This window comes from Colius striatus, chromosome Z, assembly GCF_028858725.1.
Source record: "Colius striatus isolate bColStr4 chromosome Z, bColStr4.1.hap1, whole genome shotgun sequence".
Taxonomy (NCBI): domain Eukaryota; kingdom Metazoa; phylum Chordata; class Aves; order Coliiformes; family Coliidae; genus Colius; species Colius striatus.
In genome coordinates this window covers 3,478,142-3,500,829 of record NC_084790.1, presented here as the reverse complement: position 1 = coordinate 3,500,829, position 22,688 = coordinate 3,478,142, and the positions used below count along the sequence as shown (strand labels likewise).

The window sequence follows — 22,688 nt, the reverse complement described above, 5'->3', positions numbered from 1 at the left end:
GCACAAGACAAGAAGGAGAAAAGCTTTTGGCATTTCTTAATTGAGTTTGTCTTGGTAGTAGCAGACATTAGCACAGCCTGGGTAGTCTTGGGAGCACCAATAACCAGGGGAATGTTTGGAGAACTGGCTCCTCCAGTGCAAGTATCTTTCTCCAGCAGACTGCTATAATGAGAGGATATTCTGCTCTCCAGGGGACAGAGGCTTCTGTTTGCTACAGGGTGGAATTTCCAAGCAACTCTTACTCAGAACTAATCTTTGACTCAAGTATGTCCATATTTACAGGAGTAGTTGTGATAAATCCTCTTTGACAGTGAGGGTGACACCTGCTAGGGAGCCCTGAGAGCAGCCACCACCTCTGGGCAGAAGGGCAGAGAAAATCTACGCTCACAAAACTCAGCCGCTTCTCATTTACTGATGGGAAGTCAGGTGGCTCTGTCACCATGGTAGGAAAGTGTCCCCAAGCACATGTAGATGTGATTATCTTCTCACCAGCATAAGCTAAGACTCTCTGCTCTCCTGTGAGAGACTTTATTTCTTTACTTAGATGAGAAATGATAAAAAGACGCCTACCCAAGACTGGCAGCATCCTAGAATATTCATTATTCGTTTGGTGCACTGAAATAACTTGCTCAAGGACAGGGACGGAGTCTGTCAGGGCTCAGATTCCCAGCTAAGACTGCAGTGCCTGAAATACAAGTCCATCCTCCCCCTAAAACACATCCCCCGTTCTCCCCACACAGCCGAGACTCATAACAGAGAAAATTATGAGCAAAAAAAGGAGGATAGGGAGTAAATCTGGCTTTCATCCGTCATTTTGAGGAATATAATTGAAGGCAGGGTGTGGCTGCAGGAGCCAACAAAAATTAATATCATGTCTGGATGGCTTGGAGCTTTGCTTCTGCTGTGTAGGTTTTCAGAAGCAGTTACCTAATAGCAGTCTACAGAGAGTGGTGCTCTGGACTGAGGTTGCCTTTCTGACTCTTGGGTTTGGGAGGAGAGGCTGCAGAAGTCGGACATTTCTCTACGGGTGGCCAAGGAGCACCTACACCTCCTTCTTTAGGCATTAGGTGGTATTGGAAGTATATAGTATATAATAGGGAGTAGGAAGAGGTCTTGCTCTACAAAGCAAACTGGCGTGCAGCACTGTACAACCTTTTACATACATTCTGTCAGAAAGGCCACCGAATTGCATTTTACCAGTGAAGATTAGAAACAGTCGTACAATTCTTCCAAAGTACTTGTATTTGGGGTATGATTGTATTCTCTGGAGCTTTACTGGGCTCCTTCCAGTTTCACTGAGACACATAACACGGGACTGATACAGCAGACCCATCCAAAAGCCAGTCCTTGACTAAGCAGGTTGTGTTTTAAAACCAGTTAAGATTGTGTTTTCTCTCACTGCAGCTGTGTTTGCTGGCAGGAGGGCAGCTGGCACGGCTGCCTGGCAGTTTCACTCCAAGCAGGGTGGTATTGCCCTGCTCCTTACCACCATGCCAGGGCTCTGAGCCTCAGCATCGAGACCTTGCCACAGCTGGGGTGGAGGTATGTGTATGTTTGTTGGCTACAGGGCTCTGCTTTCTCTAGCTGTGAGCCACCATCTTGTTCTGAAACAGCCATCCAGAGCAGCTTTTTTCCTCACTAAACTGATTTCTTTACTTTTCCTTTTGCTATTGTTTGTATTCCTGCAACCTAAGGACATACCCTTGGGGCAGAACGTTGCACAGGAAAGGACTGTGCAAGCCTAAGCCATAAAAATGTCCCCAAAAGGTTTGTAAACTTTTTGGTTTTGGTTTGGTTTGTAAACCTTTCGGTACAACTGGAGGAAACAAATGGTTTTGTGCAGATGGAAATGGAGGAAGCAATGTCAGCGTGATTAGCGGTGGCCTGGGTGCAAACACTGTGGGCATTATGGAACAGAAGAGAGATCAGAATGTGGACAAAGCGGTCAAAAGTGTCAATATTGACACTCAGCGATGAGCAGCCCAGGAGGAGGCCCCAAGATGTTGCATTTTCAAGTGATGATGTGGGCAGTGGAGTTTGGTCCTGTGGGAACTGTGGCTGTCCCTGTGCTCAGCCTCTTTGCAGAATGGCAGCCTGTCTCCTCCACGTTCTGCTCACTTATCAAAGTTGATAATGTTTCCTTGTGTCAACTACAAGGAGGGTGTGTCTAATTTGACAGAACTTTGCTTTCATAAGCATTGCTTCAGTGATGTTTGTGCAACCACACTGGAATATGATTTTATCTTGTCACTTGTAATTACCATTAGTAATTTGCATAATGGCCATTAGGCATCACTTATTAAACACTTCTTTGATGTGATACTGAGCTGACTCCAGACCTCATGCTCCCATCTTTCAAATGCAGACTATGACTTCTTTCTGGCTGATGACTCATTGGGTTATACCACCACGTTTGGCGAAATTCCTGTAAGGCAAGTGAAATAATTATCACGAAGAGTTTGCTAACAGCCTGATCCTGGGTCTTAAATATGCCTCAGAGACCAAGCTGATTACTCTGTTTCAGTTTCTTTCTTGCTGACTGTTCACATCTTGAGATTACCTCTGAGCACTTGCTAGTGATGAAGTTCAGCAGGACATAGAGGTGGACAGAAAGATTTCTCCCCAGTGAAGCTCACAGTCTCCCCTGATTCATGTGGTGGGTTTTAATTTCCTCCCAACACCTACCAGATGATGACAGTGCAGATAGACTCCTGAGCATTTGCATCTAAAGAAATACTACTGATTATCATGGCAAAGAGTTATACTAGAGAATTCACATTAGGACAGATGGGAGTACCAATGGGTGAATGAAACTAGAGCAATTTCACTCCTGCATGGATAGCTGAATACAGTGTAGGTCAGCAGGAGAAACAAGGCAGAACACATGGGTCAGACCAGAACCTGGAGCAGAACTGGACTATTGAGGTGCTTCATGCACTCAGATACCACACAGTGGTACAATGGTGTAGGTCAAGCAGAGCCTTTCCAGGGTGTCTTCTTTTCATCTTTATTTGATGCTTGTGCTAAAAACTCTCTTGATTTCAATGCACTTTCAACATGTGGTTCATGTTGTCAGTTGAAATTGTGTTGATCAGTGTAGTGAGGTGAGAAATCTCCTGCTCGATTACAATGGTAGTTCACTCATCCATGCAATTCTTCCTAAATTTTACACAAGCCAGCAAACAAAAATACAAACCACACAGAAAGTTACTCTGGGCATGAGTGAGACTGTACCTGTCTGCAGACTTTATAGAGAAGTTACAGTTTATACACCACACCAGAATATGGCCTACTGTTAAAAATGCACAGTGCCTGTAATCAGGTGTAATTGCTCATTCAGTGCAGCCCTGAACTCATGGCTGATTTCCAGCATCAGCAATTTGCAGAAGCAGTTGTTTTCTTTCTGTTTCTTCACTGATGTCTTAAACCTCTGTTATGCTCACTCCTCAGGGAGTTTTTCTGCTGGTGGTGTAATTCGTGTGTGTGTGCTCTCTGTGTCTGGTGGAGCAATCACAGCACCTTTCATCTACAGCCACTGGTCGTAGCGCTGATAGCTTCTGCTTATCAGCCAGACTGCTGATAGAACTCCCCCCACCATCTTCTCTCTGGGGCTCTTTTTATCCTTAGATCCCTCTCCAGTCTTATATCTCCAGCCTATGTCTCTGTCTGTCTTTGAGATACTTGTTTGTCCTTACCTTACAAGATTTGCGCATTAAAAGATAAAGGAAGAAGCTCTTTCAAGCTGTGCTGCTGGCGTGCTGGCATGAGCAGCTGCGTGTGTGGAGTGAGAGAAGGCTGTCTGCACTCAGTGTCCCAGGTCATTTCTCATCCTAGTGCCCCATGCACCGTCTCTTCTGTGTTTCATTCATCTTCTCTTCCCTGTCTCTCCCTGTGCCGTTTCCACAATCATCTTTTCCCATCGCTCTCCAGATTATAAACTCGTTGTGTGGGAAAATCATCTTTCTAATGGCATTTTAATGGCATTTAGTGGCATTTCAGGTGGTGACCTTAGAGGTGCTGTGCAAACACCGAGGCAGGCTAAACAATGTTGAAATTCATGGTATCGTTAGTGATGCAGGAATGGGAGATATGGAACTTAGTAGAGAAAGTATTTATTGTCCAGAGGCTCATTAAAGCAATTACACCCACAGGGCTAGAGAGTGTCTGTTACTTGGGCACAGACAGAGGCACAGAACTGGATGAAGCTCAATTGGCCCCCAGCTCTCTGTGCTGGTGCATACAGACAAGGTGTGTGACTTGGAGAGGAAAGCCTGGAGCACGAGAGGTGACACATGAGCAGACAAGGCTTTCTGCAGGCCAGAGACCCAGAGTAGGAAAGAAAAGTCACGTTTTTGTTGTGGTTTTTTTGTCAGGATAATAGCTCTGTGTGGTCAAGCTTTGACTTGCCCTATGTTGTCATTCCAGAAACATCCAAGTTGTTCCTTTCTTTAGAAACAGACACTTATTCAGACTCATGGTATCCTCTGAAGTCTTCCCCTTAGAAGCATTCACATTAGACCTCTGTCAAACCCTATCCAGCATTTCAGTACAGTGTCTGACAGAGACATGTTAATGAAGAGCAAAGTCTGTAAGCACCATGCACAGCCTGACACATGTGTTAGATACTACTGCCAGTGAAAAGGGACAGGCTGGATCTTCAGTATTTGCCTTCACAAGCAGCAAAATGCAGTTGTGTTCCTGAATGTGTTTATATTCCACGTGGTAATAACATACCAGCATCTATTTTTTTTTTCCCCTGGCTGTTTATTGTATCTTACTCTTAAAACAATCCTCTCCCACATATTAATTTGTCTCACCCTTTTATCTTCCCACACGTTGCCAGCTGGTTCTTCCTGCTCACCTTCTAAAAAACCCTTTTAGAGGTTCTTTATTTAGTGTTTTCTCTGGGAATTGCTTTCCTCCATCAGAAGGGTGTGTCAAATCCAGCAAAGCCTTGCTTTCAAAATTACTGCTTTGGTATTTTTTGGAAAAACTTGTTGTTCTTGATTTTAACCTGTTACTGCACATTCCTAATAACTCGAAGGTGTTGCATATTATATTATATTATATTATATTATATTAGCACACACCTACTTTAATGAAAAGTCGATTTTTGCTCAGATGTCTCTTTCAATTGAAGACTGTCAGTCAGACTGCCTTGAAACTCCTTCCCTGCACTCTGTTCAGCTTCCCTGAATGGGGTTTTTCCTCATCACTTTCTGATTCATGTCTTAGCTTATGCTTCCTCCTCCGGGAGCAAACGCCCCTTTCAGCTTGTTCCTTTCCTACATCCTCCTGCAGCTGCCCCTCTGTCACTGCCCTGCAGCCGTTGCATTCAGCAGGAGCAGTGCAGCAGATGGGAACATTGGTTGTTTTACTTTTTCTCTTGTAGTCATTGCTTTACAGAAATAGATCAAAGGTGGATTTCTAACCAAAGATGTGTGAGAAATATAACTACCTGTGCAACCATTTTTTTCTTAAACACACTTGTGTGTTGATTTAATCCTTTGTAGAAATTATTTCTCAGGCTCAAGGCTGTGTCAATAGTAGCAAAGTTTTATTAGAGACAAGCTTTGGTGGTTGTCAGACAACTGACCACAAAATAGACTAGCCCAAGTGAAGACCAGTGACTGGATCAGAGCAACATCAGAGGATGAAGACAGCAGGCAGCGTGGGTGGCAGGAAGGCAGCCGTTCTGCAAAGTCCCTTCCAACTGGTGCTAGGAGCAGAACTGACTCAGGTATTTTTGCCTTGCTTTTTCCAAATGGTTTGTTCTTTGAGAGGTCTCCTCAGAGGGATGTGCAGTGGAAGCTCTCTTGTCTGCAGTGACCTGCTGAGGAAGAACAGAAAGCATTACTTTGTGAGGGGTTTCCTCCACATTACCCCTTTGGCTTTCTCTTACATCTCCCCTGCTCTCAAACCAACCTTTTGTTTCCCTCTTCTCCCTAGCTTCCTAAATTTTGTATGCCCATTGAAAGACCCAACTGTTTGACTTCCCCTTACAGTTCCTCATTCTTACAGTGTGCTGAAGGACTTAAATCCATTCACTCCTAGCAACTCTTCAGTGTCAAAAATGTTTTCTATGCATAGGATTAGAAAAGTCCTGTAGCTGCACCCCTCACCACTGCTTTCTACCACAGTCATCCACAGTCACATCCGTGATCCTGTATGTCTGAGACTCTGCACTGCCCCTCTCCAACAAAAAGAAGCCACCTCAAGTGCCTCTTCACCACCCAGAAAACCCTGGAGATCTCTTATCCAATTCTTCCCTAGGTACATAACAGGACTAAAGTAGCAACTCATGGTCACAGTCATAGGCTTCTGGAGGAGACCTCACCTTGCACATCCTCACTCAGAGAACACAGACTTAGGGCAGGCATGGCTGACACAGATTGGCTTTAAGCCCACCACTTCTTCCAGCTGATGTTGCAGGGACTCCTCTTCCCACTGGCCCTCTGTGGAAAGAAGATAGCTCTGGTAACTAAAGCTCCCATCATTCCCACCCTGGAGATCTCCCTTGCAGCCACTGGTAGCACTGGCTTTAGCTATGTCTGCTGAGTCAGTATTGGCTATTTCCCCCTTCTCCCCAACCACGAGGGTCATTAAGTGCAACAATCATCACATCCTCCATCCTGCCTGTCTGCTGATAGTTACTGCATTTTGATCTTGACACACTCGGGGTTACCCGAGGCAGCGAGACAAGCTCTGACCGTGTCATTTCATCCATTGTAACTGGCATTTTGGAATAAGAACTGATTTTTCATGTGACTTAACTTAGGACTGCAGAGTCCAGGAGAGTCCATCTCAGGGCACTACCATTAAAATACCTCTTTTTCCAAACTAATGTAGCAGGTGGGTGTTTAGGCTGATCATGTGTGCATGCAGCCAGCCGTTTATGAGATTAACAGCATGCCTGACTGTTTCAAAACCTCAGTCAATGGGAGGCAGGGCAGAGCCAGCTGCTTTGCATGCAAATTAAATTTCCCCAAAACTTAATTAAAATTGTTGTGTGAAACTGTAAATGTTTAGATTATTTATTGTGCCAGTCAATTTAACTGCCAGTCCCTAATCCTGTCTAGCTGCGGCAAAGCCAATAAAAGTCAGTTAAATGACAGTGTTCATAAAAGACTTTGCCCAGCGCACAGTGAAAACTTCCCTGTGATGAGCTGTGATGCTGTGACCTGCTGGGACACCTCTGGGAGCCTCTCCTGGATGCCTTCACTAGCCCAAGACAGTGGAATGGTCTCTGGCATCCACTCTAGACATTTATCAGTGTCAAATACTCGAATGCTTTGTGGTTTGCTAATAGGACCTATCTGGTAACAGGTGGGTACTGGTTTCTCACCACGGTGTTGCTTTTACCGTTTGCGTCACGACGTTTTGTACCCCTGTAAGTCAAAGCATAGAGAATTTACTGTGCCCAGCTCTGTGTGTGCTCCACATACATGATGTCGTGCTGTCCTCCCTCCAGCAAGCAGTGGTAGGTCTGAATCTCCTGCTCCAAGCGGCATTTGACATCCAGGAGGGTTTTATATTCCTGGTTCTGGCACTCCATTTCTGCTCGTATCTCAGCCAGCCGCTGCTCCACACAGGAGATCTGGCTCTGGAGCTCAGACAGGTATTTGTTGTAGCGACATTCGGTTTCCGCCAAAGAGGATTCCAGGTTTTCTTTCTGAGAATGGGAATGACACAAAGGTACCTGGGTATGCTGCAAGCTTAGCCCGTCCAGTCACAGGTACAGCTCTGGCCATGCAGCTTTCTGAGAGCTGGGGAGCCTGAGAAGGGAATCGCAGTGGCATCACCTACCATGGTGAGCTGGGCTTGCACGTTGATTTCCAAAGCCTGCAGCTGACGTCTCAGCTCAGTCACCTGTTTGTTGCTCGACTCAATCTCCTGGCTGCTCGTGACAACCTCCAGATTCACCTCCTCCACCTGCAGATTTAGAAAAGAGCAGCGCTTTCCTCACCTCCCCACAGCACCTCATTGTGGCAAGGGCTTCACTGCACTGCTTGCACATGCCTTGCAGTGCACCTGAGCATATCCAAATGTATTCCCTTGTGACCCTGTAACACCATGCTGTGGCCCCTGTGCCAGGGTCAGAACAACACTGAAAGTGGGCAGTAGAATTAGTTAGTGAGCACATCTCTGACACAACTGCTGATATTAAGACATCTTCCAGTGAGTGTCCTTAATCTCCCACTTTCCCCCCAACAGGCAGAGCAGGGCATAGCTCTGTGTGTATGTAGTACCTTGCAGGCATACCACTGTTCAGTCTCTTTGCGGTTGCGCTCCATCAGCGTTTCATATTGACACCTCAGATCCTCCAGGATCTTCCTCAGGTCTGGGCCAGGACAGGCATTGACTTCCACACTCACATCTCCAGTTGCCTGTTTCCTCAGACAGCTCATTTCCTACAGAGAACACATGCATCGTATTAGTAATATTGACACTTGAGGGGTGCTTTCCTTCTTTCTCTATTTTCTAAGAGTAAGGGGCAATCTAACCTCCTCATGGTTCGTCTTGAGACAACACATCTCTTCAGTCAAAGCCTCACACTGTAGCTGCAGGTCGGTCTTGCAGCTGGCCAGCTGATCCAGGACAGGGCGTAGGTTGCAAATGTCTGCATCCACGTTTTGTCGGAGACCACATTCTGCCTCGTACCTTAAGACACAGGCAACAAAGAAAGGTCAGCATGTCCACAAACCATGGCAAAAACCTCGAGTTGAGTTTGCAAGAAAGCAATCTTTCACTCTGGGCATACCATGCTATGAACATACTCAGTGGTATCCACACCTTTCGCAGACATCTGCATGTGGGTGTATCAGCATGACAAGCAGAGGGTTAGGATTTCCCCATCCCCACTGCTCACCAGCCGTTCTACAGGCAGTGGGAATCCCTCAGTCCAGCACAGGACTGTACTCACTTCACTCTGAAGTCATCAGCAGTCATCCTGTTGTTATCAATGTTCAGAAGGATTTTGTTAGTCTCCATGGCTGCACACAGAATCTGGGAGAGAAATTGCAGGAAAGAGATGGGGGCTCGCAGCTTCCTCTGGCGACAAGAGGCTGTGGAGAAAACACCTCCCCAGGGTAATGCAACCCACTGGTTTTATAATGATTCCATATATTGGGACTGTTAATCATTTAGTGGGGGAACCTACCTGCCAGCTTGGTGGAGCAGGCTGTGCTGAAACTTCAGCTCCTTGTAAATGCAGCGTCCTCCTCCCTCAAACCATCTATTCCATATAAACTATTGCTTCATCTGCACCTCCAAAGACACAGCTATTGCCTCCACCATTTGACATTGCTCTACCCACACGTGAAGGCAAAGCTTGAAGAAATACTAGAGTTTTCTTGAAAAAGAGTGATTTACCTGGTTTTGAAGGTCTTCGATTTCCTTATGGTAACAGCTGTAGTCCCGTGGTTCGCAGCTGGGCCCTACCTTGGCATACCACTCCCTGATCTTGCACTCGAGGTCAGCATTGTCACCCTCCAGGAGCCGTACCTTGTCCAGGTAAGAGGCCAAGCGGTCGTTGAGGTTCTGCATCGTCGCCTTTTCATTGTTAGCAAACAAGATCCCATCACCGCAACCGGCGCCAGCCCTGCTGAAGCCACCACCAATACCTCGAGTGCAGATACCTCCCCCGCTGAATCCAAGGGCAGAACAAGCCCTCTGGGTAGCTGCAAAGCTCCCACTGGTAGCACTGCCAGCGCTCAGCTGCTTCCCAAGTAATCCCTCACTCAAACTGCCACCAGAAAAAGTGCCAACCACACCACCTAAGTCACAGGCCGTGTGTCTTCCTGAGGAAGAGGAGGAGACCTTTCTTCCACTACCACCAGCAGAGCTGCCAGCACTGCTTCTGCCTTGGGAGCAGGTAGTAACGACCTGCCTGATGGCACAGCTCATAGTGAGAGCGCGATGTTCCAACCCAGAGCCCAAGGCAAAGCTGCGCAGATCGCTGCGGGATCCGATTGTGATCCCTCTGTCCCCACAGTCCTCTATTTATACCGTTCCTCGTCGATGTTGCCATTGGAGAAAGGCTGTTTATGCTTCCTCCTTGTGACCTGGCTAGTGCTATTTTCTCTTTCTTTTTTTCAGCAGGAAATATTTCCCTAAAGGTATTTGTCTCCAGAAATCCCACAACAGAAAGATGCTTTGGTTAATAGAAGCGTGTTTCAAAACTACATCAAAAAATGTTACTTCCTGAATCATCAGGTCTGGCTTGTGATGACAGCTAAACAACAGTGACACCAGGTTAAAAAAAAAAACCCCTACGATACTCCAGAATGCCCCGGGAATGAAACAACATAGCAATTATCCGTCCCTGACGTGGGCGAGTCTACCCGGAAAGTGAAAGCTGTGGGAAAGCCATCCTTTCCTGACAGAAGCCTGTTTGACCCCTTTATGCCCCCTCATTCAGCTGCCTTGGGGATAGAGTCAGGAGACCACCCCAGACAGAGCTGCCTCTCTGCCAATGCATCGTGATGGAGGGTCGGTCCCGTTCTAGGTGTCTGTCAGCTGTGGGAGAACCTCCCAGAGTTTGGATCATAGAATAGAATCACAGCATGGTAGGGTTGGAAGGGACCTTTAGAGATCATCCAGTCCAACCCCCCTGCAGAAGCAGGGTCACCTAGATAAGGTCGCATAGGAACATGTCCAGGCGGGTCTTGAAGACCTCCAGGAAGGAGACTCTTAAAATGGTTTTCTCTTGGAGAGCATAGAGGAATATTGCACTTGAGTGTACCAGCAAGTACACCACTTGTTACTTGTCTTTCTCCTACATGCATCAAAACATCCCCTTTCAGAGGCAGATTCCTTGGTATTTGCTTTCAAAATATTCAAAACCAACGAGAAGAGGCTATTTCCTGAGTACCAAATGTTGCAGTCAGCTATGAATATTCACTTCCAACAGAGGACAGCCACGTGAGATGTCCCATAAGATTTCTCAAACAGTAAAGTGGAGAATTTCCAGCCCAGTTCAAACCAACACCATTGAAATTCTCCAGATGTAATCAAAAGGAAACACGTTACACCTGGAAGAGACACTAGAAAAGGTAATTTAGAGAAAAGTATTAAACCTTGGAATGCTGCACTGAGGAAGAAGAGAAATAATTAAAATGTTTTGTCATCTGATTCTTTCATTTTATTAATAATACTAATGCTGCCATGCTAATATTGGCTGACTTTCAGCCGGGTGTTGTTCAGCTTTGGTTTTGGCACCCAAGTCAACTGGACACATCACATAGAGGAGGCATCACGTGCAGCCTGTTTCAAGAAATATTACTAGTACCATTCGGACAAGTTCATTAGTCTGGATTTCATCTTGACACTGCAAATCCAGGACACCTTAAATGTGGTGTGGATTCCGTGTTTGCCCATCCTTTGCTACATCCACAATTAGCCGTGGTGCCACGGCTGGTGGCAAGATCCTGAGTGGAGGCTGTGGCATGGCCAGGATTAGCCAGCTCTGCAGCTGCTCCAAGTGCTGGAGCAGGAGGGAATCAGGTGCAGAACTGGTCAAGAATCTGTCTTTTTTTCCCATAGAAGAGTTGTAAAACTAATGCTAAGCAAACATTCAATTTCATTTCAGTGAGAAATATATGGTCCTTTGTTTTCCAATGATAAAAGGTAAACGAGTGGGGTTTTCAACTGCTGCAAACTCAGCAAAGGTGGCCACATTTCCTCTTTACTTTCCGAACTTCAGCCCTTACCATAGGTTTCTGCAGCCACAGGTCATCAAAATTTCTCCAGCTTTTGTAGAGGGAAATAATAATTTCACTCTTGATTTTACTGGATTTGTGTGTTCTTCGTGGTAGCTTTTTTTCCTTCCCAAAGATTGAAATGCTTATTAAAAGCAGCTCTTGCTTTGGCACCAGGGGACCTCAAGACCTGCCAGCAGTTACAGCCTGCATTTTATTAAAAGTAGATTTTCATTTTTTGACAAGGAGGTCTGTTAATGACAGTATCTACATGCATAATGGAAGACTCCTTCCAGAATTAGCTTTCATTGACTTGCAGACTGGAGTCTGCAGACGGTGTTCTGCTCACCACAGCCTTGTAGCCAGCCACGGGCAATGCCTCTGATGAACCGTCCCTGGTTGACTTGGGAGCCCCTCGCATGCAACGTTGTGCCCAAGGGAGTAAGAGAAGGAGGGAAATGATGGCTTACAAGGATTTGCTGGCAGGGACTTCAGAAACAGCAGTGCAGGCCTGACGAGGAGAAAAATTACTACTTCGAGTAACAAATGAGCAGAAAAGCCTCCCCTAGGCAAAGGTTCTGTTCCCATTTAATGAGCCTTCTGGAAAATAGAAAGAGCTTTACATTTGCTCCTTGTGCTGTGCTCCACAGGGGAGAGCAGGATGGTGGTAGAAGGTGGGCACTATGGTGTTATTCCCAAGGGGAAATATCACAATCAGATTCAAAAGGGCTATAAAAATGAGAAAGGAAGATTAGATTTCCCCTGAGGGAAGTCCTTTGGTAGTCTCAGGATATTTTAAGGCTTGAGACTGTTTCTTAAGCTAATGTGTACAAAGCACAGAAAGTCTAATGTGCCCCCAGGAAGGAGATCCAGCATTTCATGTTATTACAAACATTCCCTGAGTCACTATCTGTTTTCACATCCAAGAGAACTTCCCTGGAGACTTGGTGACTCAGCTACAACACCGAACCCTGCAGCACTGCTGAGATCCCAGCTGCTGTCCCTCACCCTGTGTGGCTGACAGCCCAAGCTCAACCTGTGGCTTGAAGCAACCACCAAGGCGGTGCCAGGGCTGAGACATCCAAAGCCTGGCATGGTCTGGCACCTGAGGCATGCCAGCTTGGGCTTGTGCACGTCCCTCCAGCCCGCACAGGGCTGGCGTCTGGCTTGGGAAGCCTTCAGCAGGAGGCCCTGATAGAGTGAGAACTACAAGCAGCCTTAGCTCCCATCTGCTCATTGTCAGCTAAATTTCAGTGTTTCACTTAGGGAAAATACTTGTGTTTGCTATTTACAAAGTACTTACTTATGTAGCTATTGATGTAATTGTCATTCCACTTTCTTTCTGCGTGTTATTGGCTATACCGAAACTGATGACACCAGACGCTCCAGGGTTCTGATCCCAGCCTTGAAAATCCCTCTAAGCGAATTTCTCAGCTTCTCCACGTCCCAATTTCGTGCTTTGTAGGATGGAAACCGTAATAACAGTAATCTTCCTTCTCAAGGGCATTGTAAAAACAACTGTCTGACCCAGACATGGAGCTTTAAAGATGAGAAACATGATACACATCTTAAGTATTATTCATCGTGAGTGTCTGTGCTATTATATATTGTTTCACACTGGCACATCCTACATACTTCCCTCTGTGCCTCAGCTGATGAAATACCTTCCAAGAACATCTTGATTTTCCCTTTTCGTTTCGTTGTCCATTGAAGTTCCGCTGTTATTTGCTGAGGAATTGCTTCTGTAACTCCTGCTGAACCCTAACAAGGCTTTTTCTGTGCATGCAGCACTGCAGAGAATTTGGAAAAATCCTCTCCAAAAGCTGTGTTTGTTACATCTCTTGGATGTGGTGGTTTGTCCATCTTTCACAGGTACAAAGTATCTGTAGCAAAGAGTGCTAATAAAAAAGTGAATTGCCTAGCAGTTATAGAATCACAGAATCACAGAATGGTAGGGGTTGGAAGGGACCTTTAGAGATCATCCAGTCCAACCCCCCTGCAGGAGCAGGGTCACCTAGATCAGGTCACACAGGACCGTGTCCAGGCGGGTCATGAAGACCTCCAAGGAAGAAGACTCCACAACCCCTCTGGGCAGCCTGTGCCAGGACTCCCTCACTCTCACGGTGAAATAGTTTTTTCTTATGTTTAAGTGGAACTTTTTGTGTTCCAGCTTCATCCCATCACCCCTTGTCCTGTTACTACCTACTATAGAAAAGAGGGATGTCCAAACCTCCTGATACCCACCCTTTAGATATTTGTAAATGTTGATAAGATCCCCCCTCAGTCTCCTCTTCTCCAGACTAAACAGCCCCAGTTCCCGCAGCCTTTCCTTGAATGAAAGATGCTCCAGTCCCCTGATCATCTTGGTGACCCTGCACTGGCCTCTCTCCAGCACTTCCCTGTCCCTCTTGAGCTGAGGAGCCCAGAACTGGACACAGGACTCCAGATGAGGCCTCACCAGGGCAGAGCAGAGGGGGAGAAGAACCTCCCTCAGCCTGCTGGCCACACACTTCATGATGCATCCCAGGATGCCATTGGCTTCTTGCCCACAAGGCCACATTGCTGGCTCATGTTTAGCTTATTATCAATCAGGACTCCCAGCTGTCTCTCTGCAGAGCTGCTCTTCAGCAGTTTGACCCCCAGCCTGTCCTGGTGCATGGGGTTGTTCTTCCCAGATGCAGGACTCAGCACTTTCCTTCTTCAGAGCACTGCAATGTGACACAGCCATTATTTCTGCTGAGCTTAGACTTCCCTCTTCTTTGTGGTAGCAGGGTTATGTGAAGCTGTATGCAGAATTTAAGCCTTTTTCATTGATGCAAGTCTACGTTGGGTAATAAGAAGAGCTCCTCCTGGTGAAACTGAATCAACTGATTACAAACCTGGGCTTTCCATTAGCTCTCCCAGCTTTCCTCATGTATTCATTTCAGGCTATTCCTACTGCCATGTGGTCAATCTTAGCACTGGGTGACAGACACCAAAGATAAACCCTATTGATAAATCTCTCCCTTGCACCTTTTTGTTGCACAAGTGGCCATGCCTTACTGTGTAGATACCAGAACCAGACGCTTGTGGGCTGACACCTTCTTTCAGCCTTCTATTTTGCCCATAACATTTGTGGTTTTCAGGAAGCCTTTCTGTATTCACACGCTTGGGGCATTCTGCAGACGGCTCAAGAGTTAAAATGCTGCCATTGACAACTGAAATATAACAACTGTCTTCTGATGGCAAAGAGGAAATAGTCAGGATTTTCAGCCTGCACTCTTGCCCATTGCCATGTAGTCTAAACCACCTTGATGATAAAGTACATTTTTGCTTGATCTAAAGTACATTTGCTTGATGCTGAAGTACATTTTGCCTGAGCTTTTTATTTTTGAGGTGGCTCTAGCTGACTCAGCTTGGAAAACCTCTTGTTTCTGCAAGGAAGGTCTGTTATTCAAGCAAAGAGAAAAGCATGATACAGTCCATGAACTCTGCTCTCCAGCCTGTGTTTCATTTCCTACCCTTTTCTGTAATTGCTGAACAATACAGAATGATAACATCTCTTCACACCTGCCTTTTCTGGAAAGACCTGGCAGGTTCCCCACTTCTTCGATCACCTTCCCTCTCCTTTGCTTGTCTTGTCCTGCCCAGCGTGACATCATCAGCTCTGTTCAGGCCAGGGAACATGCCTTTGTAATTGTTCAGCCTTTGTAATTGTTCAATGAGGACCTTAATTCCTTTGTGGAGGTTGAGGGAGAGTGAATCACCTATAACAACCCAAGAGACAAATCCGTTTAGCTTCAGCTAAGAAGCCCCTTATACATCAAAAGCAAAGAGAAGTTGATTTGCTGCAAACTATTACCTTTTCCTTTAGCCTAAGGCCCAAATCTGTATTCTTGAGGTGAGTGACAAACATGAGGCTGTGGTCAGAGCTCTCAAGTACTGCTGGCAATGAGTCATGAAGTGGATCTAAGTGATTCCGTCAGGCTTTCGGGTCTAAAATGGTTTCCTCTCCTACCTAGCCCACCAGACACATTCGGCGGGTGTGATACCAGACTTCAGAGCCAGTCAAGCATCCTTTGGTTCCTCTGTCAGTCTCGGGGAAGGGACTGGGCAAAGGCAAAGGCTGCAAGTGCACAGGCTGCATCACCTAATCCTGAGTGGCAGCTTGCCTGCAGATGTTGTTGACATACGATAACTAGCTCGTGTATTTCAAGAAGGATTTTAGAAGTGATCTACTAGATGCTGCAGTGATAAAAAGTTATTGCTACTCATGCCTGTGTGGATTAAGCAATGGTTACATTAGAATTTAAGTGCAGCCCTCAGGCAGTATGAAAAGACCTGTATAAAGTTTTAAAGACAGCCAAACAAGACAGAATGCATGTGTATATACAAGATTTGCCAGCCAGTCTGATGTAGTGCTCGTGTCCCAGAAGGGTACACGTAACAGCAGTAGTCTTACTGAAGTGGTCCAAGTTCAATTTACAGGAGAAAGTGATTCTGGGTGATACCAACAGTTAGAGAACAGAGCTTTATGCTGCTGGCTTTAATCATCAGTCGTGTGGCACATTGACCTCAAACATCTTCCTTCCATCGTTGCCTTCATTTTGTATCATATCTATCTGGTTTATGTCTCAATTAGTCACATGCATTTACGAGCAGTGAGTTCAGAAGAAAAAGCTGTCTCAGATTATTTTTGCTCCAGGTGGAACCCATATCCCTCCACTCCCCTTCTCTCACTGGCTTCTTCTTGTGGCTTCTTCCTGTGGTTTCTTAGGACTTTCCCTGGCACAAACATGCAGCCCTGAGGCTTTGAGAGATTCATGTATCAGTGACAGGCAAGTCTGCAGTTGCAGGAATGAACTAAAAAGCTTTATTAAACGTGTACAGAGTGCACGGTGGCACCCGCATGGAATTAGGGTAAAACAGGAAAGGAGCAGTTGCATGAAGCGGGTTGCTTTCTGCCACGCAACCCCATCACGTGCAGCCTCAACCAGCACTAGGTTCAGCTCAATGCTTCTCTGGAGCCCGGGGTTGAGGCTCCCCAGAGCTGTTTGCCTTCCTAGCGAGTGGTGAGTGCAACCTGCTCCCGGGAGGAGACCACCTTCCCGTCCTGCACCTCCTCAACGATCGTGCGGACCTGGCGCGAGGATGTCATGACTGAAAAAGGAAAGTGGGTGGTTATTGAGGGGGCAGGAAGGAGGGAAAACTCTTAACACTGAGTGTTCCTCATTAAGGTGTCAGAAATTCCATAGGGTACCGGGAAATGCTGCTTTAAACAACCTTGCATTGGCTCGGAAGAGGGAAGAGCCATGCTGATGGGAAAGCTCAAGAAGGCAAAAGACACATTCCTTAAATTTATGGTGTCAATCGATTTCTCTCGTCTGTGCAAACCCAGAACACTGACTGCTCAATCCCAAAGCCCACTGAGGGCAAATCATTCGTAAAGCAATGCAAGGTGTTTCCCCTCCTGACAGCTCTTTCCTGCTGCTAGCAGTTGTACGATGTACACAGGCTCCCTGACTGCTGTCACTCTGAGCCAGCAAGGCAGCACAGCATACTGAAGAGTGATTTTCATCCCATCAGTCTGGCAGTTGCTCCAAAAGCTGGTCTCAGAGCTTTTTGTTATAGAGGTGTATACCAAAATAGGTTCTTACCATCTCTGCCAGTGTTAGAGGACATTGCGGAGGCGTACTGGGAAGAGATGCTGCAAGAGGAGGAAGACAAGAGAAGTTAGGGACAAACTTTTTTTGCTGTTGTTACACAAGCCCTGTATTCAGGCAGAAAGACATGGGGAAGGTGCAGAGCCATTGCTAAAACTCTGTCTCCTCTTGATGTCTCCTGGATGACAGAGGGACCATCAGCCCTTCCCAGCAGTGAAATGGGCCCATTAGAGCATCTCACTGCAGATAGAGACCAGGCACAAAAGCACTGAGCATCCATGGCTGGTACGAGCATAAAGACAAACCCTGAAAACTGCAATTGGACTGAGTCTCAGGCAACACATGTCGTGTGTCTATTACCCATCTCCCCCCCAGCCACCCTCCCCTGCCAAGCCCCTCTCCGTACTGGGCATCCTCGCCCTCCAGCAGCCGGCGGTACGTGGCGATCTCCTGCTCCAGACGGCACTTGACGTCCAGGAGGACCCTGTACTCGTGGTTCTGTCGCTCCATGTCGCAGCGCAGCTCGGCCAGCTGCTCCTCCACGCTGGTGATCAGCCCCTGCAGCTGGGCCAGCTGGGTGCCGTAGCGGGCTTCTGTGTCAGCCAAGGTGCCCTCCAGCGCCGCTTTCTGCGTGCACAGGGCAGGGACAGGCTCAGGGGACACGGAGGGAGGGAGGGATGGGAGCAGCCACGCGGCCCCTGCCCCACGAGCCCCCCAGCCCCGCAGGGAGCCAGCCCCTCGTACCGTGCTGAGCTGGGACTGCAGGTCGATCTCCAGGCTCTGGATGGTGCGGCGCAGCTCCGTGATCTCCGTCTTGCCGCTCTGCAGCTGCTCCGTGTTGATGGCCACCTCCCGGTTCAGCTCTTCCGTCTGCAACCGGGCCGAGCCGTGCCGTTAGAGCCGCGGCCGGCGCGCACAGCCCCGGCTGCCCCGCGGCGCGGCCGCCTCACCTTGCTGAAGAACCACTGCTCGGCGTCACGGCGGTTCTTGTCCGCCAGGCTCTCGTACTGCTCCCTCATCTCAGCCAGGATCTTGGTGAGGTCGATTCCAGGAGCCGCGTCCATCTCCACGCTGATCTCGCCGCCCACCTGCCCGCGCAGGGCGTTCATTTCCTGGCACGAAACAGAAACGTGATACACATCAGAGTGAAATTGGTGTAGTCCCATCCTGACAAACGCACCGTTTCCTGCAGGAGAGAACCCTCTCAAGTGTCTCCTGACACCTCCAGCTGCCAGCAGACTCCTGCACATCTGACCTGACCGCTTTCCATTGTGCACAAATCAGACAGAGCCTGCCCCTGTGCTCACCTCCTCGTGGTTCTTCTTGAGGTAGGCCAGCTCTTCCTTCAGGTTCTCGATCTGCATCTCCAGGTCAGCTCTGGCCAGGGTCAGCTCATCCAGGACCCTGCGCAGGCCGTTGATGTCGGCCTCCACGCTCATGCGCAGAGCCTGCTCCGTCTCAAACCTGGGGATTCACACACACATATACAGCTGCACAGTGAAGCCTAGCTGGTGCAGGCTCTTTCTTTGTTTCCCATCCCAGCTTAGTGTATGTCAGCCAGGCGTCTTTTGATAAAGCTTTCCACAGAGAGGGAAGAGCAAGACAAGTCTGTGTCCAGGAAGGGCTTAACAATTCCCAAATGTCACTCTTGAGCAGTGACCTAACAGCAACTTCAGTTGCAGAAAGCAAAAACAAACCCCAAAGCCTTAAACAGGATGGTTTTTGCCTTCTGTTCTCACAAGAGCTCTCAAGGACTTACTTGGTCCTGAAATCATCAGCTGCCAGCCTGGCATTGTCAATCTGTAAGACGATGTTGGCATTTTCGACAGTTGCAGCAAGAATCTGGTGGGGGATAAAAGAAAGTGAAAGGGTGAAAAAGCAGGTTTTTTAAAAAAACATGATGTGCTGCTGCCTGAGTTCCCATTCAGAAGAAGGAGTGGAACAGCACTGAACCTCCTGCCTGCCGGGATGGACTTCCACATGAACTCTACAAACATAGAGGATATTGGTGCTCCACCTCTCATTGCCACCGATTTGGCTTTGTGAAGACCCTGGCAAGTGCCTGTGCCACAGCCTGCTGGAGTGGATCTCACACCAAGAGTCCTGGCAGCACTCTGGGCTTTGTCAGACAGCACTGCACAGCCCAGCTGAGAAGAGAAAAAAGGTTTGAGGAAGGGAGTGCCTTGTGCCTGAATTGTTTTGCTTTGGTAATGACACCTGAGGTGCAAACGTTTGTTCTGGGATTTGGAAAATGATTGGCCATTTAACGAGCAGTAATTTCTGTAGCCACAAGCTAATGAAAAGCTTTCTGTGAGTTCTGGTGCTTTAAAGGGATGTCCAAGCAATAACCCAGGAATACTGATGTAATTTCCCAGCTGTGGTGTGGGAGGGGAGGGAAGGGTCTGCCTCCCTCCCTCTCCCTCAGGAACAGGGGGTTTCTGTGAGAGTCAGCACATCATTGCTCAAACCTAGAGACAGCTTCTGCCTCCACATATTTCTGTGCTCCAGATAAGATAAGATGGAATGTGAAGAGAAGCTTTGTGCATCAAGGCAAGAGCCTTAAGGCCCAAGAGAAGGGTTAAGCACTGAAAAATTCCAGATATGTGATTTGCCCCAGAGGCTGACCCCTGAGCCTGTCAGCAGCTGCCCCAGTTCCCTGGAATTCACTCTCACAGACCAGGTATTGTCATTACCCAACTTCCCACACCTCCATCCCCTCCAGTGGAACCTGAGCTTACTCAGGATGCTGTCACCTGCGTAGGCAGTGGTGAGGACCATGCAATCAGCTCGTGATGAGTAATGTGGGCAGAGGGAAGACTTCGATGGCAGGGGAGGAAGGGAAGGGCAGATTCTAGTGCTTTTGTTCAAAACCAGCCAAGGGGCTGCTAAGAGTAAAGAAACAAGCTTGGCCCTGATTTAATCTGCTGCATTTTAGGGCAGGGCATGCACTTGACTTGAACACCTCTGAAGCAACCCTCCACAACCCTTTATGTTCTCACTCCTGGATTTCACTCCTGTCTGTGTTTGCATCTCTCAAAGAACATCCATCCCATAGGGCCGCTTCTTTCTTTTTTGCCCTCTACCCTGAGCCTCCTGTCAAGCTAGAAAAGATGTGATTTGGAGGATATTTATTAATGAGAACGACTTATCAACTCTATTTGCATATCATTCAGCAGCAAACAGTGCCAAAGAGATAACGTGTGCCTGCCTGCAGCTTGCCTGACCAGGGGCCTGGCAGAAGGAGCACATGCTTGAGGCATAAATGGCATGGAGGAAAGGTAGGAAATTACTGACGTGGCAGCACCCACTCTGCAGCATCAGGTAACCTGGCCCAGGGTCTGATAGCCTCTGACTCCTGCTCTCCTGCCCCACCCTTCCCCCCACACTGAAACCGTCGATAGAAAACCCGTCTTTGTGCCTTGTGGAGGACGTGATCAGGGCACCTCTGTTATGACTGATATCTAAAGGATGCTCCTTTTGTTTTCCACTCTCAGACCAATTACCTGCCATTTGTTAATAGTCTAACCTTCAGCTTTTAGGAACAGAGTCACCTTTTTAAAAGGGTCCTTAATGAACATGTCTCAGTGATCACCACATCCTACCTTGTTCCTGAGCTCCTCGATCGTCCTGTAGTAGGGGCTGTAGTCACGCTCCGGACCAGGTCCCTGCTTCTTGTACCACTCCCTGATCTTGACCTCCAGGTCGGTGTTGGCCTCCTCCAGGGCACGCACTTTGTCCAGGTAGGCAGCCAGACGGTCGTTGAGGTTCTGCATCGTCTCCTTTTCGCCAGCCAGCAGGATGCCATCGCCACCTCCAAAGCCTCCTCCAAAGCCAGCACCAAAGCCAGCACCAAAGCCAGACCCATAGCTACCCCCAAAGCCAGCTCCCAGGCCCCCTCCAACGCTGCTGCAGTAGCTGCCCCCGTAGCCGCTTCCCAGCCCCGACACCACGCGTGAAGACACCGAGTAGCTGCCAGAGCCTCCGTGGACGCTGGGGGCTCTGTACCCTCCTCCCCCCAGGCGCACGGAGGACGAAAGCCTGCTGGAGCCTCCACCCAGCCCACCCAAGCCTCCCTTGAGGGAGGTGGAGGACGAGTATTGCCTGACAGTGGTGCTCATGGCGAAGGCTGGCGGAGGCTGGAGGGCTGCGAGAGACACCCGGCTCGGCAGCGCAGGCAGCACAGTGCTCGCTCCCCCTGGCCTGGAGCCCTTTATAGCCCAGGCAGGAGGCGTTGCCAGCACTTGCTCCTGGGTTGGTTTTTTTTTTCCCCTGTTGCATTCCCGATGATATTCATCACTCCTAAAATCTGAGCCAATTTCCAGAATCGTCACTTTCGCCTTTGTTCTACTTTGCTTTTTGTCATATCCCACCAGAAAATTTTCTCTCACAAAGGGCACCTTTATGCTTCTTCCGTTTCCAAGTAAATAGGCAGGTGTGATTCAAAGGAGGAGGCTCCTTGCTCAGGGCTATATTTTAATACTGCTTTGTACTGTTAGCTCTGGAACAGAGCTGTTTGGGCAGAGTTTTGATCGTGTAAGCCAGCATCCCTTTTGCTGTGTCTTTTTGTCCCAGCTACTGCAGTTCACTGTCACTACTTAGGCTGTACTCACAGCACATACAGGGACAACAGCAGGGTCGTGAAGCCCTGAATCCCCATCTATGGTCTCATGAGTGCAGGGGTGCTAGAAGGAACTTGGTTACCAGTCCCTTGGCTACCAGTCCTGGAAATACAAGCCCAGTCTTTTAGAGGAAGATGTTCTGTAATGAAAATGCAATGAAAAGCGAGTTTATGCTTCAGGGCTCTTTCAGTTGACGTTTGGTGGTGTTTTTTGTGAATGAGAGCCCAGAAAACCAGTCAGAAAAGGGATGGTATGGCTACTAGCTGGTATAACTTAACAATGATCTTAACCTGATCTAGGTGGACCTGCTTCTGCAGGGGGATTGGACTAGATGAACACTAAAGGTCCCATCCAACCCCCACCATTCTGTGATACTATGATTCTATGATGAGATGCTCCAGGAAAAAAATGTGGAAGGATGTAAGGAAGGATGTGGAAGGATGTAAGGAAAAACCTCCCAGTCTCTAAGCATTGTGAACAAAAGCATAAAGCTGGCAGTTACATAGCTCAGCAGCTAATGTTAAGGATGTTTTCTATGATGAACACCTCAGCCAGCTGTGACTAGTGAGGAGAGCTCTGGTGTGAGTTTGGAGTTCACAGCTGCTGTGTAAACAGGGCTTCAGGAGGGATGCTGGTTGCCTCTGAAGGGCAAAAAAGGCTCAAAAAATGAGTGCACGGGGCATGGTCAAGCCCTGCTGCCTGTTCTCTGTGCTGACCTGCGTCATGGG

At 47.9% G+C, this 22,688-nt stretch overlaps 2 protein-coding genes across 2 annotated transcripts; both read right to left on the bottom strand.

Annotated features, from left to right (window-relative positions):
* Nucleotides 1–6,367: 6,367 nt before the first annotated feature.
* On the bottom strand, nt 6,368–9,906 carry LOC104556314 (keratin, type I cytoskeletal 19). Its single transcript, XM_010200118.2, has 7 exons — nt 9,373–9,906; nt 8,924–9,006; nt 8,505–8,661; nt 8,250–8,411; nt 7,807–7,932; nt 7,446–7,672; nt 6,368–6,455 (listed from the first exon to the last, which is right to left on the bottom strand). The coding sequence occupies exons 1-7, from the start codon at nt 9,904–9,906 to the stop codon at nt 6,368–6,370; spliced, it is 1,377 nt and encodes a 458-aa protein (XP_010198420.2).
* A 6,622-nt stretch (nt 9,907–16,528) lies between these two features.
* On the bottom strand, nt 16,529–21,459 carry LOC104556273 (keratin, type I cytoskeletal 14). The gene is made up of 8 exons (XM_062019388.1): nt 20,944–21,459; nt 19,101–19,183; nt 18,649–18,805; nt 18,292–18,453; nt 18,086–18,211; nt 17,748–17,968; nt 17,336–17,385; nt 16,529–16,838 (listed from the first exon to the last, which is right to left on the bottom strand). Exons 1-8 carry the CDS (start codon nt 21,457–21,459, stop codon nt 16,741–16,743), a joined length of 1,413 nt encoding a protein of 470 aa, XP_061875372.1. The 3' UTR covers nt 16,529–16,740.
* Nucleotides 21,460–22,688: the final 1,229 nt, after the last annotated feature.

Excerpts from the sequence above, each read along its gene's own strand:
- LOC104556314 (XM_010200118.2), bottom strand. The coding sequence starts at position 9,906 with ATGAGCTGTGCCATCAGGCAGGTCGTTACTACCTGCTCCCAAGGCAGA. Across the intron at positions 8,662-8,923 it reads GCTGATGACTTCAGAGTGAA|GTACGAGGCAGAATGTGGTC; the intron begins GTGAGTACAGTC and ends CTGTGTCTTAAG. Across the intron at positions 7,933-8,249 it reads AACAGTGGTATGCCTGCAAG|GTGGAGGAGGTGAATCTGGA; the intron begins GTACTACATACA and ends CTAAATCTGCAG.
- LOC104556273 (XM_062019388.1), bottom strand. The coding sequence starts at position 21,459 with ATGAGCACCACTGTCAGGCAATACTCGTCCTCCACCTCCCTCAAGGGA. Across the intron at positions 17,386-17,747 it reads CTGGAGGGCGAGGATGCCCA|CATCTCTTCCCAGTACGCCT; the intron begins GTACGGAGAGGG and ends CTCCTCTTGCAG. Across the intron at positions 16,839-17,335 it reads CTCTAACACTGGCAGAGATG|TCATGACATCCTCGCGCCAG; the intron begins GTAAGAACCTAT and ends TTCCTTTTTCAG.